The sequence below is a fragment of the Kryptolebias marmoratus genome, linkage group LG11 (assembly GCF_001649575.2).
Source record: "Kryptolebias marmoratus isolate JLee-2015 linkage group LG11, ASM164957v2, whole genome shotgun sequence".
In the NCBI taxonomy this organism is placed as follows: domain Eukaryota; kingdom Metazoa; phylum Chordata; class Actinopteri; order Cyprinodontiformes; family Rivulidae; genus Kryptolebias; species Kryptolebias marmoratus.
In genome coordinates this window covers 20442094-20458755 of record NC_051440.1, presented here as the reverse complement: position 1 = coordinate 20458755, position 16662 = coordinate 20442094, and the positions used below count along the sequence as shown (strand labels likewise).

At 40.1% G+C, this 16662-nt stretch overlaps 3 protein-coding genes across 3 annotated transcripts in view; 1 reads left to right on the top strand and 2 right to left on the bottom strand.

Annotated features, from left to right (window-relative positions):
• Positions 1–906: 906 nt before the first annotated feature.
• On the top strand, positions 907–4552 carry LOC108237467 (ADP-ribosylation factor-like 2 binding protein). Its single transcript, XM_017418895.3, has 7 exons — positions 907–1056; positions 1253–1322; positions 1960–2021; positions 2679–2785; positions 2917–3002; positions 3184–3280; positions 4095–4552. Exons 1-7 carry the CDS (start codon positions 1038–1040, stop codon positions 4167–4169), a joined length of 516 nt encoding a protein of 171 aa, XP_017274384.1. The 5' UTR covers positions 907–1037; the 3' UTR covers positions 4170–4552.
• Positions 4553–4598: 46 nt separating this feature from the next.
• LOC108237466 (plasmolipin) lies at positions 4599–12119 on the bottom strand. The gene is made up of 4 exons (XM_017418894.3): positions 11654–12119; positions 8121–8294; positions 6740–6856; positions 4599–5644 (listed from the first exon to the last, which is right to left on the bottom strand). Exons 1-4 carry the CDS (start codon positions 11816–11818, stop codon positions 5537–5539), a joined length of 564 nt encoding a protein of 187 aa, XP_017274383.1. The 5' UTR covers positions 11819–12119; the 3' UTR covers positions 4599–5536.
• A 592-nt stretch (positions 12120–12711) lies between these two features.
• plcg2 (phospholipase C, gamma 2) overlaps positions 12712–16662 on the bottom strand; it is a 28717-nt gene continuing 24766 nt past the window's right edge. The window contains exons 30-33 of the mRNA XM_017418868.3: positions 15439–15606; positions 13892–13980; positions 13648–13805; positions 12712–13372 (exon numbers count right to left, since the gene is read on the bottom strand). Of these exons, the coding sequence (XP_017274357.1) occupies positions 13330–13372; positions 13648–13805; positions 13892–13980; positions 15439–15606 (458 nt within the window). The 3' untranslated portion in view covers positions 12712–13329. The remainder of the gene's footprint in view (positions 13373–13647; positions 13806–13891; positions 13981–15438; positions 15607–16662) is intronic.

The following is a 16662-nucleotide window of genomic DNA, read 5'->3' as shown; positions in this document are numbered from 1 at the left end:
TCTTATTTAAAGCAGAAATTTGCAACCTTCAGCTCTGCTACTTCAGCCAACATTAGGAAAGGTTCGTTTTAGCAGTTTTCTTGTCAGTTTTTGCATTATCTACATTAAATTTCAGCTGCACTATGACATAAACTGGATGGGCTGCCATGTTTGCACTCGTATAAAGACTTCAGGTATTATAAATGCATAATATTCAGTTGTCCATCATTTCTGTATCAGAATAGACTGAATATGACTTCATTACAAAGTGCTGTGATCAGTTTCATCTAACGGCCTTTTCTGTCTTGTGTTTGTGCAGCTTTTTGACGTACAGTTCAGTCAGTCTCCAGGAAAAATAATGTTTAAACTCACTTGATACAAGCTACTGTGAAAGCAAAAAGGTACAGTTTGAGCATCAAACTCTGAAAAATACTAGATTTTAAGGCATTAAGATATTCTTATATTGAGAGTGAACAAACAGACCTGCCTCTAAAACGTCCAGGCAGTTTGAGTAAATAAAGGTTGTGGTCTTTACATATGAGAAAGTTTAAGTTAGAATAAAATAACAAACTTATCTAATTTTTGTGTTCACTCTTAAGACATTAGGCTCCAAATTAATGGTTTATTTATCTTTAATTGGAGCTGTTTTTATCTGCTATTTCTTTTAACTTTGGGAACAGTCAGTTCTAAAGAAGAAAGGATATTTTCTTATAAAGAACTATGCAGACTTTTTATTTCTGTTGTTCTACCACTTATATAAATATAATTCAACATTGTAGCAAAAAAAAATAGAATAAATAAAATAAACAATAATATTAACCAAACCATACACATTGTATTACTAGTATTTTAGGAGTAAAGGAGATTTTGTGCCTTGAAGCTAATTTTTGATAAGCGATTAAAAACGCTTCCGGTTTACTGACGTAGGAACCAACGTGCGCGTGTTTTGCTGTTTTAACCGGACGCTTTGTACGGACGGACAAGGTCTCTGTTTCCTTGGCAACAACATTACGTTCGGCGTTAACGTTCAGTAAATATCAACGGTTCATTTTGACAACATGGAGATCCAGGAGCAAAGTAAGTTAATTAAAAATGATCGTCTGTCCTCATTTTATGTATAAAAATGCGTAAATTAAATTCTTCAAACAGACATTTGATAGTTCACATTCACGCCGTGTGTTAAGCCTCGAAGGGGCCATTAAATGTTTAGCTCTCCAGTTTACATTTGCGGCTGTTTTGTAAGTCGGTGAACGTTAGCAAACTTCCTCTCCAGGTGTCCGAAGCTGTGCGGAGAATATGGTGGAGATGGTGGATGTGGACGAAGAGCTCTTCGCTGTTTCCAGGTGAGTCGGTGCTGCTGCTTTTCGAGCCTTTCGACCCAAATCCAGGTCATCTGTGCAATAAACCCTCATCAGACAACAGATCAGTGTTCCTAAATGCTGACGAATACAATATTTGTTCAATTATTCTTCAAAACAAGCTGTCAAGCCTGCCTTGACTGTCACTTATTATTATTCTAATCAAACTGAGTGAATCAGTGAATCGTTGCAGATTTTATTTACTGAAGTTTTAGTTTCATTGCAAAGTTTTGTAGCAAATCTCTAGATCTAATCCCTTTAAGATGCTAATAAAAGTTTTTAAAAAAAGAATTAATCTATTGGTAGGTTGATTAAAATGACTTCAGTTGCATCACCGCTTTAATAAAATGCTTAAACAGTTAATTTAGTTTGTAGCTTTCCACTCAGGAGCAATCTGTCTGATACTTCTGAGATGTACAGATGGGTATTTCACAAACTTATTTATAGGAAAAATAAAATAAACAGGTCTGTTTAGGTGAAATGGCTCAGGGTGACTTTAATGCATGTATTACATGTACATCACAGAGGCTTTATTTATTACTATTTTAAGAAGAAATTGTGATAATGCACCTTTTTTCACTGACAAACTTCTTACAGTTTCTGTGTTTGTTTTTTGTTTTAGCTCATCAGCTGCAGACTCAGCTTTCGATGCTGTTATTGGCTGCATTGAGGACATCATCATGGGTAAAAATAAAGATTTTATTTATTCGTTTTAAACCTTTATTTAGTGTTCAAGATCTTAGATTTCACAAGAGCATCCTGAAAACACCGCTGCAGTTTTAAAACAGAACATCTAAGAATATAGACAGAAGAAGAATAAAATATAACGCTGTTTTTATTGGTTATTTATATAAGTGTTAAAGATTGATAAATACTGTGCTCTATAACATTTAAGGCCCAGGATAATTTGCAATAAACGTCCCTAGATCTGCCTTTAGCAACAAAAAATAAAAACTCTTTGAAAATAATAAAATATTACAAGATTAAAACAAATCACATTTTTAAAATGAATGATATAACAACTCCTTAGTTTGTGTGTGTGTTTAGAGAATAAATGTACACAGCCACAAAATGAAGAAAATTATCGTTCATACTTTTTATTTGTTAGCATCTACAGAGAAACTTTATTTTAGGTTTTTAGTCATTTTAATCTTTTCTGTAACTGTAGGGTCAAGAAACACGAAGAAGAGGCTGATTTTTGGAAAACTTAAAGAAAAATAGCTTCTGTTATGCAACATGAATAAAGCAAAACTCAGATTCTTGTATTTTTAAATGGTAACTAGATATTATAGACATGTTCACAGTTGTTTGGTACATATGTTTATTTTTCTTTTCTTTTAGAGGAGGACTTCCAGCATCTTCAGCAGAGCTTCATGGAGAAACACTACCTGGAGTTTGATGACTCTGATGAGAATAAACTCAGCTACACGCCGATCTTTAATGAATACGTGAGTGCTCCGGCGCCTCACTGACACGCTGCCGCAGTTCATAAAATCTGTCATTGAAGTTCAGCATAAATTACACGAATTTTGAAGAAGTTCTCTCTGAAGGTAACTGTCGTCCTGTGGCTGTCGAACAGGTGGACCTGCTGGAGAAACACCTGGAGCAGCAGCTGACGGAGCGAATCCCCGGCTTCAACATGAACACCTTCATCGAGCTTCTCATGTAAGCGCCGACATCACGACACCAACCGAGAGCTGCGTCTCTCTAACAACTACTAAAAAACTTCTAGTAGTTTTATCCTCAGCACCTGTTGCTGATAAACAGCTTCATTTAAACATTGACCACTAGGTGGCACACACACTCTTACAGACGATGAAGGCAGACTGACTCTTCCTCTCTGCAGGCACAACAAAGAAGAAGTCCCAGATGACATCTACGACATGTTGTTGACGTTCACAGACTTCATGGCCTTCAAGGAGATGTTTCTGGAGTACAGAGCTGTGAGTCTGAACCCAAAGATTAGCTTCAAATCACTGATTTTCTTCTCTTTTCATCACTTTTACAGCTGCTGCTGCTTCCCACATTTATATTTATGTCATCTTCTGGTCAAACTCACGTCATGGCAGGTCGATGCGTGTAATGGACTTTTTAAAAATGGAAAAAAAGGGAATAAAATGTCCATTTATTAACATCTTTAATAATCTGTAATAATAAGTCTGCTGCCACGGTGCCAAGCTTTCAAGTTTCTCACATTCTGTTTTGTTTTTTTGCTAATCCCAACACAGATTAAACTAATTTTAACCAAACAATCTAAATCTTTTTCCTCAGCGAAGAAGCTAAATTACATATTTGGAGTGTTTTGTTATGTTATTAAAAGTAAAATGTCCATTATTCCACTCAGACCCGATCTCTATCTGAGATTTTTCAGATTTCTCCACCACCAAAATCCTGTAGAGCTATAGATAGAAAGAAATAAACAAACATGACAAAGTTAAAGGACTCCCAGGAAGTGACAGGAGACACGTCAGGAGAGGAGACCTGTTGCTATGGAGAGTTTCATTCAGGATAGATGATAAATTAAATAATAATAATAATAAAGCTTGTGTTGTTTCCCAGAGAACGATATGAAAAAAACAAAAAAAACTTTTTCCTTAAAAACCCATTTTTTGCTTCGCCGCTGTGGAGGAATTTGTGCTCAGATGAGAACAAAGTGAACACACCTGCCACGAAACAAAACGCAGGAAGCTTAAAACGGTCGGACACCTTTCTTTGTGCGGGAGGTGCTAAATGTGTCTGAATTAATCTGTGTTTCAGGCGAAGGAGGGCCGAGGACTGGATCTGAGCCAGGGGCTGGTGGTGACGTCTGTAGGACCTGCTGGCTCCATGTGAAGCTCTTCTAACGGCCCGCCTGTGTTTTTGTTTTTCAAGTGAAGCCGTGTTCATGAGCCTTCAGACAACTTCAGGCTGGACTCCACGTGAATCTGCAGACAACAGCTGAATTCATGAGCTGAACGTTAATCCTTACGTTGCGTCGTCTTCCCACGTTTTTGGTTCAGACGCAGGGACGCGTTCAGTGTTGTAGATCGTTTAAATTCTCCTACCTTTGCTGTTCTTTCAGAGATAATTTAGCAGAACCGTTAAATGTTTAATGATTTGTTTGTGTCAGCTTGAAAAGTAATGCTTGTGTATTTATACAGTCTGAGTGAAATGAGTTTCCATTCCATTGTCAACATGTTTTTTATTCATATTAGTATGTTTACACCGCTGGTAAAACACTGTTTTTGTCACATTTGTTTGTTTTTTTTTTAAAATAAAACAGAAAAAACCTCATTTATGTGCTTTATTGGAAATGCATGGCTCAAAACTAATCTCTAAAATATAAAATCTCCTTACAAAAAGATATATATATATTTTATAAACAATACAGGACAAGAGGAGCAAAACAACAAAACCAAAAATCAGATTTAAGTTTCCTTTGATTCAAAATAAATTTAGTAAATTCAGTGAATTTTGAGTTTAGTTGTGGTAATTTATATAGATTAAGGTTTCTTTCCATCCAAAGGGACAAAAAACTTCATGGTTTAAATGAGATTTTTGCATCAATCTAAACAAAGTTATGTTTATTGTGATATCTCTGGAACATAAAACCTTTTTCCTTCCATATTTGAGTAAACTAACAAGTAAAGGCAACTGGACTTTTTTTTTGTTTTATTTCTTATCTGAGATGATTTCTCAATACAAAATGTAAAAAAAAAAAAGACAAAAAACAGTCCAGTTGTCTTCGATTCAACCTGAAAATCTGCACCAGCATTAACTGTAAGTTCAATTTAAAGACTCTTACCTCACTATTAACCAGAATAAAACTGAGAAAAATAAGAAAAGATCAACTTTGTTCTGTCCAAACATATAAAAAAACCTCTTCACTATAACTTAGTTTCTCCTGCTAACCTGCACAAACATCAGAGTGTAAAAAAACATGTTGCAGTTTAGTAAATTAGTTATTAGACGAGGTTTGGGTCCTGACAGGGGTAAAAACATCAACTTGTCTCCTCAGCTGTCAATGAAAGCTGAAGGTGAGCTGAAGGTCATTTCTGACCCTCCCTCTAACTTCAGAAGGTGAATTTTGTGCCTCATATTATTAAAGAGCCATCAGAGTTATTAGGACTGATGTGTGATCAGATCACGTTCATGCTGGAGTACAGGTTGGCGTTTGGAGGCCCGATGAGTCATCTTCTCCTTCAGGCTCCACGGAGGCCTTAGGTCGGCACGGTGTTGGTGGCTGCGTTTCCTCCGTCATTCCGCCAGTCCATATATGAGAAGAAAGCACTTCCTCCATACGCCAGGGTCGCTGTGGCGCCAAAGAACTGGACAAAGAAGAAGTCTGGACTTCAGGAGGGGCAGCAAGGAGGAAGTCTGAGATCTTTAGTTGCTGACATAAACACGTCCACGTTAACCATCAACTCAAGCTGCTGGGTTTTAACACCTTTAATGATCAATGACAAGACTTCTCCCCACTTCTGTGTTATAAAACAAGACAAATCATGTGCTGAACGCTTCCACGGCTGTAAAACTAAACAGACTTTAATCTGAGCAGGACAGCTGTAAAGTGGTTCTCCTCCAGGTCGGTTCTCAGGGTTTAGGCATCAGAACATGTTTAATAACTAAAGAACTTTCTCTGAAAGTGCAGCTAAATGACCGCTGAAGATGAGACTGAGGTGTTTAAAGTTAAAAGAAGCAGAACACTAGCTAAATGGCTGAAAGCAGCAAAATCCCTGCTTAAAGGTAGCTCAAATCTAAAGCTATTGGATGGATAAATTCAACAAAGAGATATTAATTGACTCGTACAACTTTAGAGTCAACCTGATTCAAGATGGCTGCCACTGCTAATTGATCTTAACCTACACAAAAATGGCTATAACTCATTTTACTGAGCGTCAGTCACAACATGTCCTCTAAGAGCTAACAGATCACTCAAAATGTGTTTTTTTAAAGGTTTAACTAAAAATAACTACAATTGCATCGTCTCAACATGATGAGATGATCTTAATCTAAAACTGTGGCCTGAAAGACGAAGGGTGACATGCATTCCTGCCTCATGACGGACCCTCAACACGACTGATTCTGTCTTAAAATGTTTAACATGAGCAGCAGAAATGGAGGATCCACCTGAAGAGGAGGAAAGTCTCGTTATTAAACATGTTCTGATGCCTAAACCCTGAGAACCGACCTGGAGGAGAACCACTTTACAGCTGTCCTCCTCTTGTATCTGACCCTTCACAGCCTGACAAACAAACATGGCGCCCAGACAAAGAAGTGACTGAACGAGACTCTCCAGAGTTCATTCATGACAAAACCACACCCTTTTCCTCCAAGGGTTTGTCTTTTTGAGCTCATCGTGTGAGAGTTCCTGTATATTTTAACACATTTCTGAATCATGTTGTACAAATAATGTGTCTTACGGCAGCAGCTCCAATATGTCCGAAGAAATGAGTCCACGAGAAGACCTTCACAGTTGCTGCGTTGGCCAGGAAAGCTGTGAGGTAGAGGACGGTCGCCACTCCGTTGTACATCATCACCTGTCAGAAAGGAAGGAAACGACACAATTATTCTCCTTTTTTATTGGTGAAAATATCTCTATATTTATCAGCGTTGCCTCTGATTTACCTCTAACCTAAACTTTCCTGGATGTCTTGACCACAAATCCACCAATCTTTGAATAAAAGTTGAAATCCTGTTTGTGCTCTGAAGGATTTGCTATAAAAGCATCAAACACTGGTGGTGAATTGTGTATCTATTGTTTGACCTGGATTGTGACAGAAGATCTTGCCAATTAAAAACTGAAAGCAGATGTTTTTAAATCCTTAAAGCTGCCCGTCCATAAGCATCGAAACACCTTTATTAAAATCTTTATCCTGTATTTTGACACAGCTTTGAAATAAAACATGCAAATTATAAACCAAAACAGGCACCTCAATCAGGAATATTGCAAAATAACTTTTAGTAGCAGCGCGCTGCACGATGTAGACAAAATATACGAAAGATGATGGAAATCAATGGGGGTTTTGACGAAACAGACGAGAAAACCCAGCCTTCTTTGGAGCTCTGTAGTTCAGGAACATTTCACAGGAGAAACATCATTTAAAATTTAAACGGGTCACAGAAAGTTGGACTTTGCTCGACTGAACTGGCATTTTGAGATCTTTTATGGTTTTTAGACAATCGCAGGTCAAGTTTTATGAGTTTTATAGATTTTTTTCACAAAATGTTTAACTGACAATTCATGACCTCGCACTAACGCTGACCTGCCTAAAACTTTCTGATCTTACTACCACATTTCTTTTCAGCACATATAAAAATTATATATCATAACGTAGGTATTTTTATCCTCTTTCACCCAGCGTGTCTTTCACCGCTGCAGGACCTGTGGTTTTCTCTTGAATCCCCCCAGAATGCAGCGAGCTCACCCAGGTTTCCACAAACTTATTATATGTTTAAATATTCTGTTCAAATTTAGAAGTGGAGGATGTTTGTGACTTGTTATTTTTCCCACATAAAATTTTGCAGAAAGATAAAAACTCCCATGTGTGACTGTCAGAGTCTTCTGTCGCTCGCAGTTCAAGAATTTTTAGGATCGGACTTGCAGTTTTTGCACAGTGACCGTTTGTTTGAGGCTTACGTTTTGGTCTGCCTTACATTAACCTGTCAGTCAGGGAGCGACAGACAGATGTTCAGTTACCATGGCAACAGTTACGAAGCCACTTCTGGCAGCCTGAATGTTTCTGCAAAGTTTTGTCTGCGTTTCGGGCGCCCTTCGGAGGTGGTTCAGACGTTTCTGCATACCGCCAGCGGCCAGGGGACGAAGGCCAGCCGCTGTTGGACGCTGAACAGGATGGTGAAGAAGAGGATGGTGGTGATGATCCACAGCGTGACGGCCACGAACAGCACCCAGCCGTACGCCGCGCTGATCGTGTGCGGTGAGGCGGCGATCAGCGTCCAGTGGAGCAAACCCAGAACCTGTGGAGGTGAGAGGAACGAAAGCGGAAACAGACCAGGAGTGAGATGAAGCATACAGGGGTGGTCAGTGGTGTCCAGTCTTGGTCCTGGAGGAACTCCATCCTGCAGGTTTTAGGTGTTTCTCTGCTCTGACACACCTGGTTTGAATAGTCATTACCAGAATGCTGCAGAGCTCGATTAGTTGATCTAAATCAGGTGTGTTGGAACAGAGAAACATCTAAAACGTGCAGGATGGTGACTCCTGAGGGCTGGGGTTGGCGACCACGGGTTCATGGATCTGACTGGTTTTATTTGGTCCGTGGTGTCCAGTCCTGGTCCTGGAGGAATTCCATCCTGCAGGTTTTAGTTGTTTCCCTGCTCTGACACACCTGGTTTGAATGACTGAGTGATTGACAGGCTTCTGCCCACATCAAAGACCTCCTGAAGAGCAGAGAAACATGGAAAACCTGCAGGATGGTGTTCCTCCAGGACCAGGGTTAGGAATCACTGGGTTTGGTCAGTCAGTCCTGCTCTTCAGCAGGTCTTCAGGTTCTGCAGGAGCCTGTTATTCACCCAGTCATTCAAATCAGGGGGGCAGAGAAACACCTAAAACATGCAGGACAGTGGACCTCAAGGACCAGGATTGGGCGCCGCTGATCTAGACAGCCATTTTAACCAGATTTACAACAAACCTCCCCTGAAAATGTCCCCTCAAATCTGCTCCAAGATCTGAACCATATATTCATATATTTGAGGACTAAAGTTGCACATTAGCCTAGGCTATAAATGTTATAGTGAGCAGTATTTGTTATATTTAGCTCTTGTACGTATATAAATAAACAATAATGGACATAAATGAACAGATTCATCTTAAAATCTGTTTCTGAGCTGCAGAATGATATAAAATCCTTCGAGATTCTTTCTAATTTAATTCAAAAGATTGTTGTAAAATAAAAAAAGGAACGTTTTGCAGAATGGATTAGATTGTAAGGCCTTTCTTTATGAAAATCTGAGTGTTTTGTTAAAATTTTCTCTTTTTTTCATCCCTTTTGGTTGGAATATAAGTTTATGAGACACTTAGTGTGAAGCTACACAAGACTCTTATTTCGTCACGTCTCCACGTCTCTGCTTCTGTCCCATGAGAACAGACATAAAACGATGGTCCATTATTTATGCACAGATCACGTTTCTCGTTTTACACACCTGATGCACACACACACACACACACACACACACACACACACACACACACACACAGATATTACAGTTCCAAAGATGACCTTTACAAAACACCTGTCTAAATAGGAGTTTCTGTCTTGTTTCACAGAGCTGTGAAAGCGTTACAATCCAAACACTAATCCCAGTATTTATAATATTCCTGTGGATTTTTAACAAACATATTAATAATCAATATTGCAAAAAGAGCTGGAGGATTGAAACTCGAGAACGGTCGCTGTTCCACAAGTTAGACACAGAAGGCGGACGTCTGCACGCGGTGATGTGGATAAAAAGATGCTTGGTCCTGAAAACGTGTCAGAAAAAAGGTTTTTATTGTTGCACATTTGCCGTTTTGTGTTTTTGTTAAAAGATGTGTAGGAAAGACATAAAATTATGTTGACAAACACACAACAAAGATTTGGTTTCACCAAATAAAAAAGACAAAAACTGGCTAGAAACTGAAAGTTTCTGTCTCTGCTGACTTTCTGCTTCCTGCTGGTGGGAAAGTTTGATTTAAACTTTGGTTACATGAAGAATAAAAGACATTATTAAACGTGAGCAAAGCTTTATTGACTTAAATCTTTCCCATTCATGTGCTCTTTCTTTAAATGTTTGTATAATTAGTTTCATAAAACACATCATTGCTCCTTCTGCATCCAAACACTTTATTCTTCATTTGGTGATTGTGAGTTAATGCTGTGCTGATTTAAGCCTAAGTGGAAGGAAATATAATGTAAATTAAAGAGCAGAGTTCAGACAGTAAGTTGTTTAGGGTTTCTTTATTATGCCTCCCACCTGAATCTGTTTCAATCACTGTCTAACTCTCTGAACAACTCTTTCAAACAAGTGAACTCCCGTTAATTAGTCTTAAAGAGAAATAAAACTGTCACTTTTTGTACGTTTCAACAGAAGGAGTTCCTGTCTTGAAACATCTGGATTCGTGAGCTGAACTCTGGAATTCAGGTTGGCTCTCTGCGTTAACCGGAGGAACCTTGACCTACCTGGACATAAACGAAAATGAAGATTAAAGGAGGTGAAACTGGAAGAGTCGACACGTCACATAGGGGGTAGAGTTGCTTTTAAACTGTGGCGTAAGACGTCTCTGTGGTCTTTCTCCCCAAAATTGTTATTTTTTTCAGAATTCATCTTTGTAATTTTAGGTGTGGAAACGTCTAAGTTTGATCAGGGAACTTTCTGCATGGTCCCTTTATGCTGAATGTCAATATGAGCCATCAGATCAGGAGTGGCCGGGGCCTCCAGGGGACAAAGATCTCCAGGACTTATCAGTCCTCCAGCCAGTCACATGTCCTCTAGATCCTTTCAAAATAAGGGCATAGACTGAGCTACGCCGGGTCCTGATCGCTTCTGTAAATGAGACTGTTTCAAGTCTAATTTTATAAGTTGTTTCTTGTAAACAGCAGGCATCTAATGAGACAGTTGGAGGTTTGATTCCACCAGTGTGCCACATGTTGAAGTGCCCCTGGGCAAGGCATTGAACCCCTCACTGCCTCTGATGTGCCCCGTTGGTGTGTGAATATGACTTCTTTGGGTTAGCTTTCTAGATGTGCTGTGTAGATGGGTCAATGAGGGCCCTTTGAGAGGCCTGATTGGCCTATAGGTCCAGTTCATTTATAATTATCTCACCAAGGCAAACAAACTGCAAAATAAATCCTTCTCAGTTTTACTTTCAGCCCTCAGAGTTGCACTTCCTGAAGTTACAGGACAGGACTGCGTGACTCGATTTACCACCCGTGACATTTATGATGCTCAAACTGGAGCCTGTTAACAAACAGTCCAACTTTCTGTTACCAAATTAAAAGTAAAGATATACAAATACAGCATGTTTATGTGGCTGCTGTAGTCTCGTCCTGAGATATTAGAGCTATACATAAGACATGAAGCTACATATGATCATTAATATCCATATTATATTCCAACTGGGGAAAAGTTGAATCTACATTCACACAAAAAATGGTTCAGGATGTTTAAGATCTTTTTTTAATGGTTTATGTCCCCAGTAATGAATTTTAAACAAACATCTGAGGTCAGAAATTAAATAGTTTCTTCTTTTTTTTTTGTCATTAATCTTGAACAAATAGAAGAAAAATGTGACCCTATGATGAAGCCGAGCTTGAGAAAGTGGTGGCGAGTGTGATACATACTATTTCAGCCAGCATGAGGACGGCTGGGACACTTCGGATGAAGGACATGTCCATCTTGGTGGTGATGCTGGCAGCCACTCCTTGGAGGCTGCTGCCCCTTTGCTGGGAGCTCTGGGAGTGGGGGGAGCTGGTTTCTGTGGTAACCTTGGACGGGAAGTCTGCCATTATCCCACAGCTTTGGTTGAAGGTGAGTTCGAGACGGACCAGCAGCGGTGATGGACTCCTTTGGACCGGGTTCAGGCTCAGAGGGGAAAAACCTCCAACAAGAGTTTAGTCCCTCCGTTGGCTGATGACTGCAGCAACAAAGCTTCTAATTTTGGCAAAAGTCAGGTAAAGCAAAAAATGATGAAGAAAAAAGGTCCAAAGTGTTAAATAATCCAGTGAAACCTCAGAGATCCACGTGCTCTGACAGGTGAGTAATGGAGGCTTCTTCTTTCAGCCCCCTCCAAACAATCCTGTGAAGCGTTTCATCATCTCTCATCTCGTTTACCTCCTGTTCGCCTCGGGTACCTCCCATATGGCCACTCACCTGGGTAACTCATTGACACGTTTCAGAGCTGGGAGGAGGTAGAAAAAGGGAAAACAGACACAAATGAGTCACTGGTGCCACCTGGGTGTGGATGTCGTTGGGTGCACCTCCGTGAACATCAACTTATTTCTGGCTAAATTACCTTAGAGGACACAAAAATGGCTACAATTCAGTAAATTTTGCAGACATTGTGCTAAAATTTGGTGTGGCAGTAGCTGAGAGTCATCTTCAACACTTAAGCTGATATCGAGCCTAACTTTGTTTTCAGGGTTTGACCGAAACAGTTGCATCTCCATCATTTCTCGTTTCTGAAACTTTGGGCGATATGCATTCCTTCAAGGAATACTACGCCTTTAAATATGTTAATTAGTTTTGTATTAAAACTAAAACTAACCCACTGAGTTTGAACACTCATAAATGTTTTTTTTTTGTTGTGTTTTCTAACAGCAGACGTCAGAATAAAACTGCGAACGGAGCAGGCGGTGCGGAAAACAGCTTATTAAAATAAGATGAAGCAGGAATGAAAGGCTGAGGGACAATAAGCACTTTTTATTAACTCATAACAAAATCACAAAGCTCGAAAAACATCACGCTTTCATATCATTGTTGGAAACATTCTCGTCGTGTCGGATTGAGTCTCTAATGAATCTAATTTCAGCTTAAAAAACCTTCAAGAGAAAATACGATCACTGGTGAAATAAAACAAACAAAAACAGAAAACTACTTATAGAATTAAACTTAAAACAGTCTCACTCACTTAAAATTAAAACTCAAAAATAACTCAACACAAGCCGTGGGAGCAGAACTGCAGTGAAATGATTATTTCCTGTCGTTTCTTTCAGAATAAATACCATCAGTATATAAAATGATGCAGTTTGATTAAAGTCGCTGGCCGTCTGGGAGAACAGTAACATTTCCCCAAATCCTTTTTTATTGCTTCTAACATTTTTATATATATCAGTAAAAACATTAGATCCGTAAGTTGTTACTTTCAAAATCCTAAATAAATAATATTTCCAGGTAACATTAGATTCTTGTCATTTTTGGGTGGAATGATGACAAATTCAGGTCGAGCTGGAAGAGCTCCGACGGTTCGACGCCCGGCGCTCAGACAGGTGTGCAGGTGGGCAGGTGGGCAGGTGAGGCCTCAGGAGTAAAACTTACTGTTGTTTATCTTCTTCTCTTTTACCCTGGAGGGAAATAAAACCACAGGACAAATGTTAAACAAGGAGCAGAGAAGTTGCTTTTCCTGATAAAATGAAGTGTGTTAGAGGCGACAGGTTGGAAGTCACGATCCGGATCACCGGCATCTTGTGATCAGACGGACGGACAGACAAACCGACCAACACGACCAAAAACATCCCCCCCACCCTCCTGGCTTTGTGGAGGTAACAAAGGGGGGACCTTGAAATCATTAGGGATCATGCCAGATGCAGAGTCCGAGCAGGGGTCGCCTGAGCCTTACCTGCTTCTCTCGCTGGGCTCCCTCTCCAGGTGGGTGGGTTGGCGCGGCAGCGGGCTGCGCTGCAGGTTGGAGTGCGTGTCGTACAGGAAGGGCTCGCTTTGCTCGGCCTGCTTCTTCCTCAGCTGGCTGGAGGACGAGTACAGCTCCTCCTCCGCTCTCTGAAACAAACAGCAGTGGGTCAGGAGATCGCAGCGGCACCAGGCAGCTCCTCGCCGCCGTCAGCGCCGAGCACACACTCGCTCACCCCGGCTTGTTGCACGTCGATGTGGATCAGCAGAGACGCCAGCTCCAAGTTTTCACTGTAGCCGTTCTTCAGAGGAACGGAGCGATAACCTGCAGAAACGACAAATGAAAGCATCACTGATTATTACAGGATGTAGATACACCCGCAAAAATATTTGTGACAGAATCGTTTCTAACGCAAAATCCTCCTTAGTTTAACGTCCAAACGTTAGCTTTTCTCTTTTTACAAATTAGACTTATTTTGCGCCATCTGTTTCATGTCTCTTTTTATTTGTATATTTAAACCTTTAAATTAACAGTAGTTAAAGATTAATTTTGTTTTGCATCAATTAAAACAACAAATAAAGGAAAAACAAATCAGTCACAAAACTCCAATCATCATGTTTGTTCAGTTTTCTGCTGAAAAGGTTTGAAGCTCTTTATTTGTTCAGTTTTATAAATGACTGAAAAAACAATTCAACTTAAACTTTATAAAGTGTGAAATCCTCAATATTCAGTTTGATTTAAATAGCGTGGTGTAAAAATGTATGCCTTTCACTCAGATCTTCATTTCTTCTTAAATTCTACGTCTATAATTCTCTTTTGTCTCTACATTAAAAGAAGTATAAACACATATTTTTGTCACCTTCCACACAAATTTAAAGCCTACTGAAATAACATTTTTATTGTTTAACTATTAATGAACACGTGACTTTAAAGATCTTTAAAGATGTCGCAGCCAGAAACTTTCAGATCCTTTTTGCTGCGACACTCAGAAAACATCAGAGTTAAACTGTTTAAGTTGTTGTGTAATAATCCAGGATTCTATACAAGACTCAAAACTCTGACATGTTTCCAAAACTAGTATCTCACTGTTGGCAACTAGTTAGTGAACAGCATCAGTGAGGGCGTCTCTAAATGTCTCTAAAAGTCCCTAAATGTCCCTAAACGTCCCTAAACGTCCCCGGGTTCTCAGTTTATCCACGTGAGTCACTGAGCCTCGCAGCTTTGTCGCTTGAGTTTTGAACACGTTCAGAAGTTAGTGAGGACGTCTTGTCATAGATGTCTCCAATCCTTCTCATTTTTTTTTGCAGGTGTCTCAAATCTGTCTCAAATCCTTCTCAATTTAGTTTCCGTTTTCAGTAGCTCTCCTCTGGCGGGTCTAAAAACCGAGCCGATGGGAAATAATAGCGATTTAAAAACCGGCACATTTCTGCTTATCATCGTTTCGACAGTGTAGTCGAGCAGATTAAATCATACAGGTGGATGCAAAGTGGGACAAGGCGGGCGCGATGTGGGCAACGAAAGCAATCTGCACGACGACCACAAGCACAGTTCTGCGAGCCGAGCGCACAAAAATAGGTCGCTGTTTAGAAAAACTGGCCAATCGAGTCACAGCCGCTCAGAAATTCAGTGAGTGGAGTTTATTCAAACTGGATTAAGATGAGGAACGATCACAGTCCAGACAAATCTTACTTCAAGGGAATTAATATTGAATAAAATGTGTGTGTGTGTGTGTGTGTGTGTGTGTGTGTGTGTGTGTGTGTGTGTGTGTGTGTGTGTTCCCACCGGAGCGGAGGCCTTTGACAGGAAACGTGGCCTGAGCCAGGAAGTTGGGGTCTGAGAACATGTCCTCCTCGTTGACCACGAAGCGAAGGTAGGTGAGTTCTGGCTCGTAGACGTTGAACTCCACGGGTTCTGCCGGGGCTTTCCACACCGGGTTCAGACCATTATCACCTGCAGCCGCCAGAGACAGTCAAACACTCAAATATAAAAGTCAACCAGACCAGAAAACCTACAGAAAAAGGTTTTTATAACCCCTGAATTACAAGAACTCCAGCAGCATGACAGATTCCTGTCACTGCTGGCTATTTTTAAAAGCCCTCTCAGTTCCTCTTAGCTGTAAACTGTTGGCTCATATCATTTACATAAATTATTTGTGTATTTTTTTATTTTAGGATGTTTTCTGTATGATCACTATTTAAACAGTACTGAACGCAGTTTTCTGCAGGGATGTCCTGAGAAAAAGTGATGCATGTGAACTTTTATTTTTAGTCATCAGAGCTGGTTCTGTACCGACAGCTTCAAGTGGGTTTGAGGTGTGATCACAGTCCTCTAAAAATGAGATGATGCTGCAGAGGGGTGAGCAATGTTTTCCCCTCCAGAAAGGTTTGTTGTTTTGTTAAAGTCTACAAAAAGCGCAGATAGAAACTTTGACATGCAGGGCAGCAGGCAATATGCATTCCCTCAAGGACTGAATGCTGTTTTTATTGATTTATTGTGTAGATTAATCAATTAAATGCTGCTTTTTACCTACTTATTGTAAAATATTTTTATTTAAAGACGTGGGGGGGTTGACTGGAGACGGTTCAGGAGCTGCTTCTAGACTTCAGACTATATTTTGATCACATCTGAGCCACAGCATCATCCATCCATCCATTTTCTTTTACCCACTTCTTCTTTCCAGCTCAAAGGGAACTGGTGCCTGTCTCCAGCCGTCACTACACAAGATGCAGGAGACACCCGGGACAGGTTGCAAGTCCACAAACAACCATCCACCCTCTCACTCACACCTGTTAGAGTTACCCGTGAGCCTAACATGGATGTTTTTGGTCTGTGGGAGGAAACCGGAGTACCACGTGCACACAGAGAGAGCATGCAAACTCCACACAGGCCGGGATGTGAATCTGCAACCTTCTTGCTGGGAGGTGACAGCTCCACAGCATCCAAACTGTAAAATATCTTCTTTTTGTTTTTCACCGACAGAAGAGCAGAAAAGCAACACTGACAGCT